The sequence below is a fragment of the Ornithodoros turicata genome, chromosome 10, assembly GCF_037126465.1.
Source record: "Ornithodoros turicata isolate Travis chromosome 10, ASM3712646v1, whole genome shotgun sequence".
NCBI classification, from domain to species: domain Eukaryota; kingdom Metazoa; phylum Arthropoda; class Arachnida; order Ixodida; family Argasidae; genus Ornithodoros; species Ornithodoros turicata.
In genome coordinates, this window is record NC_088210.1 from 21,851,858 (window position 1) to 21,868,218 (window position 16,361).

The 16,361-nt window shown below is 49.2% G+C and overlaps 2 protein-coding genes across 2 annotated transcripts; both read right to left on the reverse strand.

Moving 5' to 3' along the window:
* Positions 1–593: 593 nt before the first annotated feature.
* On the reverse strand, positions 594–9,059 carry LOC135371026 (uncharacterized). The gene is made up of 16 exons (XM_064604995.1): positions 8,930–9,059; positions 8,584–8,870; positions 8,352–8,525; positions 8,104–8,286; positions 6,483–6,728; positions 6,183–6,412; positions 5,159–5,385; positions 5,040–5,106; positions 3,661–3,774; positions 2,456–2,578; positions 2,318–2,398; positions 2,169–2,252; positions 1,540–1,702; positions 1,312–1,479; positions 904–1,038; positions 594–848 (listed from the first exon to the last, which is right to left on the reverse strand). Exons 1-16 carry the CDS (start codon positions 8,976–8,978, stop codon positions 735–737), a joined length of 2,445 nt encoding a protein of 814 aa, XP_064461065.1. The 5' UTR covers positions 8,979–9,059; the 3' UTR covers positions 594–734.
* A 193-nt stretch (positions 9,060–9,252) lies between these two features.
* Positions 9,253–13,266, reverse strand: LOC135371027 (chymotrypsinogen B-like). Its single transcript, XM_064604996.1, has 7 exons — positions 13,124–13,266; positions 11,903–12,080; positions 11,690–11,819; positions 10,801–10,945; positions 10,573–10,709; positions 9,383–9,899; positions 9,253–9,347 (listed from the first exon to the last, which is right to left on the reverse strand). The coding sequence occupies exons 1-6, from the start codon at positions 13,212–13,214 to the stop codon at positions 9,693–9,695; spliced, it is 888 nt and encodes a 295-aa protein (XP_064461066.1). The 5' UTR covers positions 13,215–13,266; the 3' UTR covers positions 9,253–9,347; positions 9,383–9,692.
* Between the last annotated feature and the right edge of the window lie 3,095 nt (positions 13,267–16,361).

Below are 16,361 nucleotides of genomic sequence, written 5' to 3' on the forward strand. Positions count from 1 at the left end.
TGCTGTCATTCTCGTGCTATGGTGGAGTAGAGTGCGTGGAGTTGGTGCGTGCGTAGGTGATGTCAGAAGTAGGTAAGCTAGTGATGCACCCTCGATGTCCAATATTGCGCTTTGTTTCCATGCTGTCTTGAGCATTACAGAGAATGAAGTCATCAAAATACAAAAATAAATCACTGTACAATCAATCATGATACAAAGTCACTGAAATTTCATCGCATAACATCGCATCGCATTTTCGTTTCCGTTAGTGGAGGACAGTGGTATGAGTTTTCGTTTCTTTAATTTCGGTAATAACCCGTTTCTGTTCCCCCAGGTGGTCGAAATGTGCCTCACGCCTCATCTTCCGTGTTAATGTACTCCGAATAGGGCGAAATCTGTGAAGTAATGTGTCTGTGTCCTAGTTTTGGTGGAAAAGGCGAATAGTTGGCACTGGTACACTCCATGGTCACATAGGCTCTAGCTGGGGCACTTTCTCACCTATTCTATTTGTAAGTTGCCTTGAACAGAACAGAACAGAACACCGAACTTGTAAAAATTTACCGGCGTACGTGGACAAGAGCTCACTACACTTCGCCATCTCGCAATGCCACAAGTACTGTTTGGAAGAATCTTTAATCATTTGTGCAACAGCAAGCTATATTGAGTAATATTTACACCCCGTTAGCTCTATCGACAGTGAATACGAACTGAATGTATTCTTCGTATGAACATATTAGTCCCAACGGACGCTGTCATCACTGGTCTGGCGCCGCCTGAGTACCCCACGAGTAGATCATTTGGGCCGTGGTATTCATGCTGAGCAGAACTGCACCCACCAGCAGAGCCTTCAACAGGATACCATGAAGCAGCTGAGGAGAGGAACGTGTTATTTATTTCGTGCGAAGTGAACCGGTGTGTGCTTACCATCTGCCACATTGGTACATGGCCAATTTCGTGCAAAATGACCAAAGGTGTAGATATTGGCATGATGACGTTAGTGGAAGCCGCAACCACCACGGGTATCGCGTAGTAGAGAGGGTACACCTCCATCCGTGCTGCCTGCAAAGAGTTTACTTAATGGGTTCGATCCCGGCTGAGGACGGTAGCACTTTGGGCAAGGTAAACATTCCAAGGAGATTTCTGGCGCGTGTCAAAAGAACCCGATGTGGTCGAAATCGCCTCCTTCCGTATGTAACGTCTAGTATATTGCTGCAGAAGGGTACTACTGTAGTGAGCACGATACATCGTAATGGAGTGGCCTCTGCCTCTAGGCAGCCTACACTACCAGAAAACTGCAACGATGCAGCAAGCATAATGACTGAGGGTCCTTACAATCTCCGTGACGATGGGTATGACGATCCTGCTGAGTGTGTTGCGGTCCATCGTCTCTGCCAGCGCTGCCGAGATGCTTGCCAGAATTACCTGGACGGACACCGGTGAATAGTCTTGCCAGAAGTTAGGTGATATGCTCTGGAACATCTCCTCCAGCAAGCTGTACTTCTGCAACGCGCAACAAAGAAACGTTCCGAGGTTCCATTTCGTGATCTTGTCACCTCGTACCTCGACGACAACCGATATAATCTGGACAGCACCGATAACGAAGAGCACACCCCACGGCATTTTGAGACCGATGCTGTTTCGACTGAGGACAGCGTTCTGGACCACGTGGTTAAGCAAGGTAGACGCCAGTACCATTCCACAGAGGATACGTAGCTGCATCTCCCTGGTGTTGTGCATGCAAAACTGTCATTAGTAGGCGACACGAGCAGCTACTAGTCGTAGACTGTAACTAACAGCGCGGTACAACTGAAAACGAAACAAGAAACCGGCGAAATAAACTGGTTCTGTGTCTCTTGCATGACGAAGTGCCGACGAGAAAGGCACCAATTCCCAATACAGGGCCACTAAGCAATAGAGTTCCCAGTTCCTTTTGCATTACTGGACAGGGAGATTAGAACGAACAGTGCTATACACTAGGAGCGCGTACAAACTCGCCCTTTATAGACCTTGTACTCATTGTCGCCGTTTCACATTGTGTTCCACAAAAATGATTGCTCCTCTATCTGTCGCGGGAGTAAAGTAGAATATAAAGTCGTGGCTATAGTACTCGCTGCCTTTTGTGTCCACATACTACCCGTAGGTATAGCGGGTATCAGGTCTGACAACAGTCCTGGTAGAGAAGGTCTTACGTGGCGTCATGTCCCATGATCACGAGCGGGTAGAAGGTGAGGCAGAAGACCCCAATGTAAACGCAGGCCAAGCGGTCGATGGTGCTGCGAGAAATCGTGAGCCGATGTCACGTGGCGTTACAGTACGGAGCTCTATGGCTTATACTAACGTTGCAGGCCCGGCGTTCTTGAGTTTGTTTCGTGCGGCGTCCATGATGCTCAGGTGCTCAGTGAAGCAGTCGACAGGTTCACTGGAAGAAACCGACGTGATGAGGCAACGTACAGGGTATGCAATGCGATGCACTCACTGTTTGAAGATCCTCAAATAGAAATAGAGGTAGACGCCAGTGAAAAGGGAAGCTACCAGGGACCCAGGTGCAGTAATGGACCACAGCCTTACCGGAGTAAGGCGAGGTTTCTGTGGGTCTTGGCTGCAAAACATGCAGTACATACTTCAAGCGCAGTTCCTATACAAATTGCATTCTAAACAACGTGGTTTTGTTTCCACTTTCCCACATCCTGAGTTTTGGAGTCAGTACTCGTAATAGCATTTTCTCGACGGTAGCGCTCTGAAACCCGCAAACACTGCGCAGTGAAGTTACGTGAGTGGACTGCACGGCTACAGCCATGGATGCAGTCAATAAAATCCGATGCGATCCGATCCGATCCGTTGTGTCTGAATGCAAAGCTGTGTTTACGCTATAAAGCTTTGTTTCGCAAAACTTGCGCTCTGCAACATGAGCTTGCTGAGCTTCAAAAGGCAATAATCGTTCACGCTAGGACAAAGCAACGTGGAGGTGACGGAAGCATTTTCTTACAAGTATGTCTCCAAATACGGTGAGGAAGGCGCTTCTGATAGTTTTGCACTCTTTCAAAATGTCTGGCTTCAAAGTTCCGTAACACCAGCGGAGCTGAGGGGTTAAACCGTCTCTATAACCGCATGTGTCTCTAGCGCACTGTACTATTGTGGTCGACATATCCAATACACAAATTCATACTTTTCTCCGGAGCATGCCTTTACATTTCCGTTCACAAAAAAATGCGCTTTCTAGAAGTTCGATGGGTATAGTGCGCGGCGCTCAAACGGGGAATTTCCCTATGGAAGAGCAGCCGGTTCCTATATGGGTTCGAGAACGCCTGGCAGCTTTCCATGAAGGGGCGTGTCATGTTCGATAATACGTATTATATGTGTGGGGCTGAGGGAGAGAGCTCTCTGTGGGCCAGATGTTCTGTGAATACACAACGCAAGTTGGTCTGTCTGCGCAGCCCAGCGCACAGCCAGCTTTCTTTTGCCCCGCGTGCCTGCATGGAGAGCGACCTCATTGGTTCATCCTGCCAAGGGTGCCAAGGGCTTCTTGAAGCGAGGCCTACACGAGCAGCCCCGTGAGTGGAGAGAGGCTTCGTGACGTGATTTCTCCACCGATTACCTCCTCTCAGGCTCAAAAACACTGTCATAGTGCCTAACTTCGGAACGCGGGATCGCATCGGCGTAAGACATCGTTTGGGCACCAACCGTATCTTTTCGAAGACGTCTCCCACAGGAAAGAACCAGATATTGGAGATGTTCCCAAGGACTGTCATCAAAGAAGGACCCCACAAGAAGGCGTTGTGAAGCTCAACACGGCGTCTAGGGCGAAACGAAAAAGAGTTCCCGTGACAGCGTCGTAACACAGGGTCACCAAGGGTCTCCTGTGGCTGACCATAATATGCTTGTTGTACCATAATGCAAGAAAGAGGCGGGACGCATAATTGTCACATGACTCCCAGCAGGGGCGGATCCAGGGAACATCCTCGGGGGGGGGGGGGGGGGGCACTAAAAAAAAAAAAAGAAGACGGGGGGGGGGGTCGCCATGTAGCAGGAAACTCTGCCGGAATGGGGGGTAGAGGTATGTCTCGGGGGGGGGGGGGGCGGGCCCCCCCTGGGTCCGCCCCTGACTCCCAGAACGTTAACTGTCCAAATGATTCACTCACCCATGCAAACTACTGTACTCGCTGTATTTTATAGCTACCCCCCCCCCCGTTACATTAATTCTAGAAATCAATTATAGTTGCGCAATTTCAAAATTCATTTAATCCTCTGCTTGGTGGTGTAGACTTTCATAGCGCAAAAAATTCACTCATGTCGGACATTCATCATCACATCATGGCGAATGATGTGATGTTGAAGTTGATGTCCTAAGGACGTGAAGCTGAAGCCGAATGACGATTTTTGAAGTTGAATTCAGATAAGTGTAATTCGAATGATAGGTTTTCAAGTTGAAGGGTTGTGACGTCGATGTCGAATGATGGGTTATGATGCTGATGTGATGTTGAATATACCGACGTACGAAACAGTTAGTACGCTGCAGAGTTCTTTGGCTTACGCAATGGAGCGTTGCAGTGGATGAGGCATCGAGGACCAAGCACTTAAAGCGGGACTCCGCAACAAAACCACGAATGTTGTGGTATACCCGTAACCTTTAGGATGTCGCGAACATGTGTACGAAATATCTCCTTTCAAAACTGCGAGATTTTATTCAAACGAATTTACTACGAAGCGAGCGCTTCGCCTCTGTGAAGCGAGAGGGCGCTGAAAGCAACACGCTGCTGTCATCGTCCGACAAGGGAGAATGCAGGTTGCGAAGCAGACGACAATGCTGGGTTACGTCACGGTATATAGCATTGAGCTCCGTTTTCTACGCTTCGCATTTCGGTTTCGGTTTGCTATTTGTCATCATTTACCAATTGATCACTCGCGCAATGCGAATGTTGTATTCGGTATCGAGGGGATGGTTCGTGTTCGGTATGATGCTCACCTATTTTTTTTCTCGAATCCTTACGAAGTCTCCCTTTAAGCACTTCTTCAACGCCATCATTCCGCAATAGAGGCACCGCTACTGGCATAACGCTCACCTCGTCATGTCATCCTTTGCAGACGCCGCTGCCGCCGCCGCCGCTGCTTGTCCGCTCGATAATAAACCTGATGATAAAATAGTCGGAGCCACAGAAGAGAACGCACGCGCTTCGCTAACCTGTGCTGGAGGGCGGCCGGGTGACCTTCCCGTGGGCAGACTCTTCGCCGGCGTTCTCACGGCCCATGGGGTATCGTAGCGAAATTCGCCTGGCGTATTTTCGCGTGCGGAGCCAATCGCTCAGGCTGTCATCGCCCACCGACGTGTTACTGCACGTTGAAAGGCGCGATCTACGTCGGTCGGACAGCAGCCTCCCAGAGGGACGACCAGTCGATTCAGCTGCTGGGCTGCATGCAAGTGAAATATGCACCGTCCTCGTCTATGACAAGAAAGCTCGAAGCACATCGTGTCGCTTTCTGCGTGCCTGCCCCTCTATTCCGCACAAACACCCCTCTGACAGAGAATAACGTCCATCTGTTATTCACATAGAGGTGGTCAGGCCATTTACGGCATCTTCGACTGGCAGCCACAGAGTGTTCTGGATAGCGTTCTATCTTCGACTCGTCAAAACGGATCGCTCTGTCAGCAGCTTCGGCAGTTGTTTCTTCCTCCAGCTCAGAGCGCTATGGCTTATGGTGTATTGGACTGGTCGTTCCGGAGCTGGAGCGGGTCAGACCGCACCTCACTCAGTCTCCGAACCGGAGGAATCACGGCAGGTTCGAACACAGGAGTGGAGATGGAATGTTTACTCACGTGACTTACGGTGTTTCCCTGTTTACGGTGTCAAAACGACGACGCAAAATGCAGAACATGGCAGGCATGGCGCAACAGAAACACTGCTCAGTGGAAGCTGGCGCCGTCACGTGACCGGAACCCAACCAGATTTCGCAACCGCTCCGACGGCGTTGGCGAGAGCACTCTAGAAAGCTCAGGGTTGGAGGAAAGGAGCTCGAAAAGAACCAGCCGAATGCAGTGAGAGCGCTCCGTTTCGTTCAGTCGAGGATGAAACGTCGCTCTAGAGCGATCGGAAGCAACCAGTCGAAGACACCATTAGAGCATTGGCACCGCCGATTGATATCATTAGTCTACAAAGCCCTCGAAACTTCCGATAGCCACGGCCAGTAAGTTAGCATGACTGGCGTACCTGCCGATAAGGCTCTCTTCTTTGAAGTCAACGCTGGAAGACATTCTACGCGAGATGGCACTGCACGCTCCGGGTAGCTTCAGGATGGAAGCTCTCCGCATGCGCGCAATGTTAAGGTTTTCTGCTCCAGGGGACGCCGCTTTGTCTGACGGAGAGCAACCAGCTTCGTCCACTACCACCACTTCAACGGTGTTTCCTGATTTCTTGGTCTCGTCTGACCCTCCTTCAGGCTGTGTTCAAGCGTGCTTGCTTTAAACTTAGCAGTCAGTGCGGATCATCCACGGCATTCCTGAAACTCACCGGTTTGTTGTCTGGTGTGCTGATTTTGAAGACTGCCTTGCGAGTTTGTTCAGTGCGATGTTCGCCTTGCGGTTTCTCGCTGGGAGCTGCACGCTTAATTTCGTTTTCTTGGTCGAGCCCTAACCCTGTTTCGGAGCCTTCTTGGACGCTAATGACCACTGCAGGTCGACCGTCTTCTTCGCTAGCTTCGCTGTGCTTCGGTGTCGTCTTGGAGTCGTTCTTCTCGTCTTTCATGGCCCCAACTACCTAAACAAGGGACGAAACACGCCACGTAGTCATCGAGACACCGTGCACGAGAGCGGCAATTGTCGCTGCCCATGACATATTCGGTATACTGAAACAATGCCAAATGCAGCGTCACAGGTTCCGAAGCCGACGCTTTTCATATCTAGCGCTTGACAAGAAGCCTGTCGTATTGAATAGACGAGATCAGAAAATCCCAGAGTGCTTAGCGCCGCTTTGAACTGTGGGAGCTTACTAATACGAGAGAAACGGGTGGCCTCTAAACTGTTCCGATTTCTCCCCTACCGTTCCGCGACGTGTCAGGGTCAGCGAAAGCAAAATGTGAAGGATTATTCCTTGTTCCCACGCTCAGCAAGCGCCCAGGATGCAATGCGTGCGCAAAGCGGGCTGGGATTTTCTGAACTCGTCCACTGGATCAGCACGGTTGTACGTTAAATAGTAAACGACCGGTGACGTATCAAGCGGGCAAATGTTCGCCCTGCCGATGTGACCACTCAGTGTCACCTCTGTATCGAGAACAACGGTATTCATAGGCTCAGCGTACCACAAAGAAGGACGAGGCGCGTAGTATAGCGAGTAACTGTATGCAGTGACAAGAGGGGGCCGTTAGAAAGGGACCTTCACAAACTGCCTTGGATTGTTCCTAGAATCACTGATTGCGAAGTCACCGATCGATGCCTATCTCCCTCTTGTGCGTTCCGAAACCCGGACGGCTTGACTGTCGTTAAAGTGCCACGCCGGACACGGAAAACAGCGTTTATTTTATTTAGTCAACGAAAAGAACGTGCCGCCTCAAGGATTATTATATACTATTATATACGCGAAATTTCAACCCCGTTTACGAACGCTGTGCTTTTCTGTCAAATGTGCTTTTCTGTGAAAATGTTCTGAGCCTCCGCAAGTTCCGATGACGCGAGGAGCGGGTGACGTAATCATAAGCCCACAAATTGCAATGATGTCATGTTCTGGAGAGGAGACTGGTCTCCTAGCAACGACGCCGGCGTCCGGGGAGGGTCACGTGGTGGAGAAGTCACCTGACACTGATCGAAAAAGGGGAAATGGGAGAGATGGGTCGAAGGGTGTGTCGCGGAGTGCAAGAAGTGCACCCTCTGGAAGATGTGAAAGGCAACAACGTTGCCAGATGAGAGCCGGGCGCTCCGTCGGAGTCTAACATGACGTCACAGTTCTCAAAAATAGAAATTTCTCTAGCTTTGGCGTCACATGGTGCAATAGAAAGTGAGACAAGAAGATTACGGTAACATAACTAGAATCTAGAATGGAATGAATCTGAAGGACAAGAGGTTGGCTTTGTTGTGTAGAAGGAAAGTTTTTCCCGCAGTTTTTCTCGGCATCCTTCAAACAAGAGGAACATTGTTACCTGCGCAAGCTTGTTCAGAAGTATGTCGCTAGTAGGGCTCTGTATGGAGCGTGTAGAAGAGCCGGTGTGGTGGCCCGGCTTCTGGCAGGCTACAGTCGTCTGCGCGGTGTTGTCCAAGTTCTCGTGGTAGAGTATGCACACAACCCGATCTACCACCAACAGGAGAGGAACCGCTACAACTGTCTACAGATGAATGATCAGTATAATTATTGTTCCGTTTTCTTTATTTGTCCCTTCAAGTGGTATACCTGTGCGCAAAGCATGGTACAGGTTAAGGCTGCAGCACAGACAGTGATGTACAGTCTCCGACGACGCATGCCGAACCTGCAAACTACTGAGTAGGCCGCGCGCGGAATGAAGGTAGTACCGGAATCGACAGCTATGACCAGCATCGCCAGCAGGACCACGGTTACGCCCTCCGTCTGCGAAAGGAGAACCTATAATGGAACATCCTCACGTGCGATGGGGCGGCGTACATACCGAGAGGTATTCCCGGGCCATTTGTTCGACGCCTATAATGCCGAAGAGTGGTAGGTTGACAATATGCAGGAAAGCAACCAGCGGCATCGGCAGCGAGTTGAAGGCCCACAAGAAGAGCGGCATGAGGATGCAGTAGAGACAGAGGCTGCTCACCGTGCCCTGGTAGGCGATGGGGGACAAGTAGAGGGGCATCAGTATGCCGAGATGGCTCAGGCTCCGGCACTCCCTCGACTGTTCCTGGATGCGACCGCCCCAGGTGCGGACCGAATAGGCGTACCCTTCTGCAACTATGTATCGCATCGGGGTTCTAAGAAGGTGCGTTTGGCATCCATTGGAAGAAACTTACAGAGAGAGTCGTGAGACTCTGTCGCTGGAGCATTTTGGGCCACGGCCATCTCTATTGAATGGTTCGAGCTGCCCTGAATGCTGACACTGAAACTATACTGAAACTAGCAGATTCGATCGCCTTCTTCTTCTTCCTCCCACGGATAATGGCCCTCGCGCGTTAGTTTTCTTCTTCTTCTTTGATTAGGACGTTTATGGCGTCATCGTACTGTAGTTGTATTGTGGCGGGTGGAGCACCTAGCAAGCTCTTGTCGTCAAGTAGTTGAATGACCACAGCCTCGACAACGTGCCTCACACTAGCGAGTAAATAGTTGTACGGGAAAGTCAACCGTGAATTATTTATTTATTTGTTCCAATCAGTGAAAAGGAAGTGGTTACTCATATCATTGGTGGTGAAAAAGCTTACAGAAAAGACAGTCCTTGCTCCGGCAAGCCCTTTCACCATCACCACCACCTTGCTCCGGACTACGATCCTTCTCTGGGACTGACATGGAGTCTTGAAGTTTTCCCAGTTTTGTACATTTGCTACAATCTCTAGCTGTCACATATACTTGATCTCGCCTGTTACGTGGGAACCCACGGAAGTTCCGTTTCATCGAACGTATACTAGCCCCCCCCCCCTCCTGTGGACACCTGTAAATGCCTTCCCCCACACAATCTGATCATGGAAGGACACCGCGATGCAGTCAGCAGAATACACATCCTGAAGGTCCTTATCATTGTATGTCCTTGTCCGTGCTGTACTAAGCAACACATAGTAACCGCTACGCTATGTCACATATCCGGCGAAGTTCGGGTCTTTGCATGGTATCCTTCATATAAGGGTCAATCAAGTTCTTCGTGTAGTGAGACACTTTTGTAAAATATAGTGGTTCGTCGTCATTTCCACAGCCCATAGGTCCTCCTGACACGATGCCTTGTAAAGTCCACGTGTCATTCCTCAAGTAGACCACGGGTCCGCCGCTGTCACCCTGTTGTGCGGAAAAAATTTTCAAATTCCGCGAAAACCAAAACGGTTGAGGAGAAACACACGTAGGCTAAATAACTTGAATGAATAAACCTCTACCCGACAAACGTCATCATGACGTAGGTAGACAGACCGAAACCGAAACAGATCTGAAGAGGAGAGCTGGGTTCCACGAATGGTCAATAGACCTCTACCTGTTTGTAAACAAATGACGTCATAGTGTTCGACAGCGCCACGAGTTTGGTAGAGTTGAACTACGTTCAAAGCTAGTGACGAACAAGGTCGCGCCCGAAAGCCACGGTCTTGAGGGGATTACGATGGTCTCTGAAAGGGACGCGACCTTCGGTCCTACTTTTCTTTCAGCGAACAATTGCCCATTCATGGAACCCAGCTCTCCCCTTCCGATCTGTTTCGGTTTCGGTCTGTCTACCAACGTCATGATGATGTTTGTCGGGTAGAGGTTTATTGTTCGCTGCCTCCTATCGAAAGAAAAGCAGGACCGAAGGTCGCGTTCCTTTCAGAGAACATCGTAATCCCCTCCAGACTGTGGCTTGCGGGCGCGATCTTGTTCACCACTAGCTTTGAACTTAGTTCAACTCTACCAAATTCGTGGCGCTGTCGAACACTATGACGTCATGTGTTTACAAACAGGTAGAGGTCTATTGCGCTATGCTTACGTAGCAAGATGATCCTTCGTGGTGGCCACCGCAAAGGATGACATCCGGGACAGTGATGGAGAAGACAGCAGAACATCGCTCGTTCGTGTAAGACAGCGTCCGCAGTTGTTTCAGCGTGGTAGATTTCCCACTTGCTCCTGCAGCGAAGAGTGCATGCGCGGAACATAAACGTGATTGATGCTGGCTACATTATAAGCTGTATATCCGTGCATACAGCGTGGCACTCACCTCCTGTTACCCCCCAGCCAGTGACATACACCTCCGAGCGATTAGGCAGTTCGTCAAAGTCGGAAGGAAGGCAGACAGGTTGAATCTTGCTCGTGAACTTTACCTTCTTGCTGAGCTTTATAATGGCAAGATCGTTTATCCAATGCTGTATCGGGGCAAATACGACAATAAATGGGATTAGCTCACCATCTACGAACAACACAGGCACCTGGAGACACCAAACGACCCATGTACCGATAAGGTGCCACACACGCATCGCCACAAGCGATGCTCTACACCATTGCCCGCGGTAATTTGGAGAAATTATAACGAAGAGCCTTACAGTGAGAACACCTGAGAGGTGAAAGAAGCCCAATCGCCGTGTATTTACACGAGCGACATTCTCATAGAAGATTCTAGTGGAAGAAAAAGCGAAAACACTGCTCACAGAGCCCAAGTTCCGCCCTGCGTTATGTTGAGCATTCACATGGGATGTGTTCCACAACAAATAGACTTTATGCAGGAAACTAAGGTAACGCGTGCTATCGCCATGACCATTGCCATGCATCGCCGTGGGCAATGCCGTGTTCGCTTACTGATCCCGAGAGCGCGGCTTCGAACCCGGCCGAGGACGTCAGCAACTTGGTGGTAGGGTACAAGCTGCTTAGACACGCCGTCTTCCGCGAGGGACGTTAAATACGCGGTGCCGTGTGGTGAGCTTTCATCGCACGTTAAAGAACCCTCAGGTGGGCAAAATCAATCCGCAGACCGACCGCTGTGGCGTCGCTCATGATCTCAGCTGTCTCGCGACGTAACTCCCAATTATTAAAAAAATCATCTGTCGTCATCAAACACATTGTTGACCTCAAATATTGGGGAGTCGTCTATGCCACTTGTAGCGGCGCCTCACCAATTTTTCGTACGTCCTGTAGTTAGGGTGGGTGCAGATCTCCTCGGCAGGCACCCATATCTCGTCTTCGTCTTCCGAATTGCGAGTGTGAGAGCCCAGGTGAACCTTAACATCTATTACAGGGGCATACCTGGAAGGAAAGACGCTGTTGTTTTAATGTTGCGTGTCTCGTTTTACTGAAATATTTTGCTCGCTTAATACGCAGACACCTACAAGGTACAGTGAGCTGCCGTCAGGACGTGTTGATCACTAATCAAGGCACCGCCACAAACATGGTTGAATACGTGGACAGCAGCCTGCCATGGCCAGCTTCCTGGTATTGCTTCGGACCCTCCTAGGATACGGTCTTGAGTTTCCAGGTGAGGTGCAATGGGAGTTCTTCCACATCCTTCTGCAAAAGACACGTACACGGCATAAGTCTTGCATGTTATGAGCCATTGATAGGCCCGCATTTCAGCGACCATTCTTGTCACTGAAAAATTTCCTGACCTTATAGAAAGGGTTGGTACAGTTCGCTACCCTGTCGATGGTACTGGTACTCGTACTTAGCAGGTTCGGAGTTCTGGCCATAGACCTCGACGGGAAAAATCCCAGTGGGTCATTGCCACGGTTTGACACGCGTGAGCTGTCTAGCATGGTAGAGCCATCCGGAAAGATCTCTTGTGTGTAACTTCCCCCCTCCCCCCACTTTTACTGCGGCCCGTTGTGAAATTTGCAAGTAGCATTTTTCGTCCCAGCACGTTCCTGGTGTTCAGCAATCCCTGTTACATGCGCAGTTGTGCACGTTATATATACGTACTTCAGATTCTCACGTCAATTCATCTGGGACATCATTATTTCCCAAATTATTATTGACAAATAATAATGCAATACCTATGATAGAGCAATTTCATCTGGCGTGCCGTTTCTGGCATGCCTTTGACGCCAACAATGCCGCAGTGACGAACGGGACAACAACGACGACGACCGCGAAGATGACTGCACTATATACTCGCGTGTAAATACAGCACGACGACACCACCTCCTTCTAAAAAAAGCACTTGCTTTCCGTATCTCCCACAGAGAGGACGCAGACATAATGTTCACATTCTGTTCATGTACCAGGAAGATCTGGCAGGATTTGGCTTTCATTTCTGCTGCTGTGAGGAAAGGTAAAGGTAACTTTCCTCAAAGCAGCAGACACTAAAGCCAAATCCTGCTGGATCTTCAAGGTACAGGTACCGAATGTTAGCATTGTGTCCGCATTCTCTCTGTGGGAGATATGAAAATACATTTTTTTTTTTTTACGCGAGCGTCTACGTTGTCTTTTGCGCTATTGGACGCTTGCTTCCTGAATGGATAGTGGGCGTGTCGTTTACGAAAAGATCGCACGCTGACCTCCACCGGCAACGCAGAGTTTAGGATCAAGTTCACAACGTATGAGTTCGAACTTACCAAAGCTGAAGGCGAAAGCGTAACCTGCGAATATAAGCACGCTGGAACATATGGTGAACACCATGTCGCAGGTCTTGGGTATTCCGGTCATTTCTTACGGGCCTCTGTTCAGCCACATCACTGTAGTGTAGCTCACAAAAGGGACGTAGGCGATAACATGCATTGTCCTTCATTATTCCTGACATCTTGCGATAAGGTTCATTGAGACCGTCTCTGATAGGAGGTTACGACGTTTTCAACTACGGCTGTAATCGCGACGGGATTGATACGATTGTTCCTCGTTGCGCCCGGCAGACAGAGAATGTGATTTTTTCGACCTTCGAAGTATTGTCAAAGGAGTCAAGTTCAGTGATTGAGCTTCACTCACGTTCGCTGCTTCAAACGGTATGATCTGTGCCGAGACCACAGTTTCTTGTAGGTTTTGCCATTAGGAAACCACGACGGTTTTTGTCCTGTAAGATATTGGCGTATCGTAAAAGGCGTCGCGCAGTGCGCGCGGCCGTCTAACTTGACTCTGGAGGTGCCGGTCTAGGCCATTGCACGACTGAAGGGTCAGGCCATCCACCGGAAGTCAACCTCAGAAATATTCTAAGTCTACTCTTTACGACAAAGGGATCATCTGTGCATTTCCACATAATAAGCAAAAATACGTGTCAGTCGGACGATTAGAAGTCTGGAATGCATCTCAATAAGCAATAAGCCATCTCGTCCAGAAGACAAAAAGAATGAATAAAGGCTTAAGTCATTGGCTATCCCAACTGGATAGCTAAACAGCTATCCCAAACTGGATAGCTGTTTCGGCCACATTGAGCCTTGGTAAGAAATGCGCAGGCGCACAACATTTAAGGGGGTGCCGTTAGAAAGTTACGTGGGATGTTGTCAAACGTTATCCTGTCCTGAGCTATCCTTCAGTGGTGGTACGGTCACCCTGGTATTGGGTTCCGTGGGTTCTCTCGTCAGGCTCTGGTGAGGCAGTGCGTGTGAATGGCACAAGGGGGCGTTGCGGTGATTTTCACTGAAACTGCAGATGGAGCATTCCCACGGAGGAAACGTGAAAGTGCTGTTCCATTCAGTTGCATTGGTCTGCCCCATCGTAGATTCTGGATGCAACTGCACTAAAATACGAAGTATGTGCTTCAACGTGTTTTCGAACGTTTCCTGAGCACTGGTGAAGCAGCCTGCACTTGTATGACTAAATTTCAGACATATATAGTATGGTGTGAAACATAAAGACCTAGTGACAATGAAGGCCGAAAACGGAAAATTAGGGTTAGTATAATCCTGCACGGCACACCAGAGCCCCACATGTGTACCTCGTGTGACTAAAAACCGTTAGTACTCCCGTTAATGCCCAAACGTTTAATGATCAAAAGAATGATTTAAACATACAGTTTTACGACCTCCACACCTATACACAACTGTCAAAAGAATTATTTAAATATACAATTTTACGAACTACACATTTATTTATATATACAACTGCATACACGTAATGAATATTCATAATATTCATGTCAGACGACATAATTTTGCATTGTGCTTCTGCAAATTATCGAGAGATTGCTCACTTCGATTTTAAAATTTGAGCTTGTTCTTTTGAAAACGAAACCTTCTGATATTCGCGTTTCGGCCCTGCAAGCTCAATAGTTAATCGCCCACCCCGAATTTCAAATTTGAGCATGCTTCTTTTGGAAACGATATACTATATGAATTCGCGTTTCGCTCCTGCAAACTATCAATAGTTTATTCATAAAACTTTAGCAAGTAAAAAAGCTCAGTCACACGCAATTTAAACGCTTAGAAACAAAACCTTCTGAATTCTCATTTTTCGCATGCAGTTCGACAATCTCGTTTCGCATGGCGGCGAGACCCTCACAAGAGGCGCCACTGTGCCGCTTCTTGGTGGGGATCCCCGTTTCGGTTTCGTTTTTGTTACTTACAGTAAAAACTGTCATATTGGAATGAAAATGTGACTTACTTGGAACACATATGTCGTTTTCTTCGTGCATTATCAGGAAAGATCACCGCTGGGCAGTCTCTTACACGTGCAATGCCTTGATACACAATGCAACGTGCGAATACTGCCCGGGAATATCCCCACGACACGGTTCGTTCAGTGAGCACCAGGGGGCGACTCCCAAACTTATCGGCTCCATATGACCGGTTATGACATTCGTCATGCAATCCGAAGGCGTAGTGCAAGGAGGACGCCTTTCGCATCCAGCCATCAACAGCTGCGGAACTCTACGCCATCCTTTCTGCAGCACATCGTTGATTTTTACCCCGTGGGAGTGGGCAGTCTTCACCGACTCAAACTCTGCACTGGAAGCTATTGAAAACTCTGGCGTACGAGGCTCATCCGCACCCCTAGTGACGGATGTGTTAATGGCTCACCACCTTGTGTACGAAGCAGGGCAGAGGCTGGTTCTCCAATGGGTTCCAGCCCATTGTGGTGGCGTGGGGAATGAGCAGTCCGGTAGCGCGTAGCGCCACGGAAGCAGCTCTCTCGTCTCGGAGACGGACGACTATTGCGCTGCTGAGAGGAGACTGTCGTTCCATTCACCGATGCCTCGTGACACCCCTGGCTTCCTGCAAATGGGCAACTGACATTCTCCCCCACATCTGTGCTGAGAAGAGTTGATCCAGCGCTCGCTTTCCGCATGCCAGGAAACACCTCTCGTCAAGATGCTGCATTAATTCATCGAATGCGACTCGATCGGTGGCGTTGAAACGGAGATGTTGGTGCCGAGCCACTCGGAACTGGCTACTCCATTTTTTTTTCTTTTACAAATCAAATCTGGGAGAGTCAACTTGTTTCAAGCGGTAACGCCACTGAGCTGTAAAAGCCACATCGAGTCGCATTCCATGAATTAATGTAACACCTTGGCGAGATGTGTAACTTAGGACCGGCTACTCCAGGACGCGTTATTCAGAAAAGAAGGAAGGGAAACTACACAAATCTATACACTTCGAAACGGAATAGATGAAAACATCGCCACAAAACTTGGCACCAAAGGCAACAGTGTAGGGGAGTTGCCGTGTGAAAATCTCAATGCACAAAGAACAAAGAGCGTCACAGAGTGTCAAAGAGGTCCGTCGAGACGAGGAATTGCACAAGGGCGCGTGTGGCAGGTATGAGCTGATTTCCGGGCCAGCACCCAAGAACCTTTCCGGTGGAGTATCGGCGATTATCCAGGCGGGCCAGCGATGACACTAGGGTACAACGGTGTGCACTGTA

Coding starts and splice junctions, on each gene's coding strand:
- LOC135371026 (XM_064604995.1), bottom strand. CDS start 8,978: ATGGCCGTGGCCCAAAATGCTCCAGCGACAGAGTCTCACGACTCTCTC. Junction 8,871..8,929: donor AGAGTCTCACGACTCTCTCT/GTAAGTTTCTTC, acceptor TGCGATACATAG/TTGCAGAAGGGTACGCCTAT. Junction 8,287..8,351: donor GTACCATGCTTTGCGCACAG/GTATACCACTTG, acceptor ATTCATCTGTAG/ACAGTTGTAGCGGTTCCTCT.
- LOC135371027 (XM_064604996.1), bottom strand. CDS start 13,214: ATGACCGGAATACCCAAGACCTGCGACATGGTGTTCACCATATGTTCC. Junction 10,946..11,689: donor ACAGGACGTACGAAAAATTG/GTGAGGCGCCGC, acceptor GCCCCGATACAG/CATTGGATAAACGATCTTGC. Junction 9,900..10,572: donor ACGAAGGATCATCTTGCTAC/GTAAGCATAGCG, acceptor TCCGCACAACAG/GGTGACAGCGGCGGACCCGT.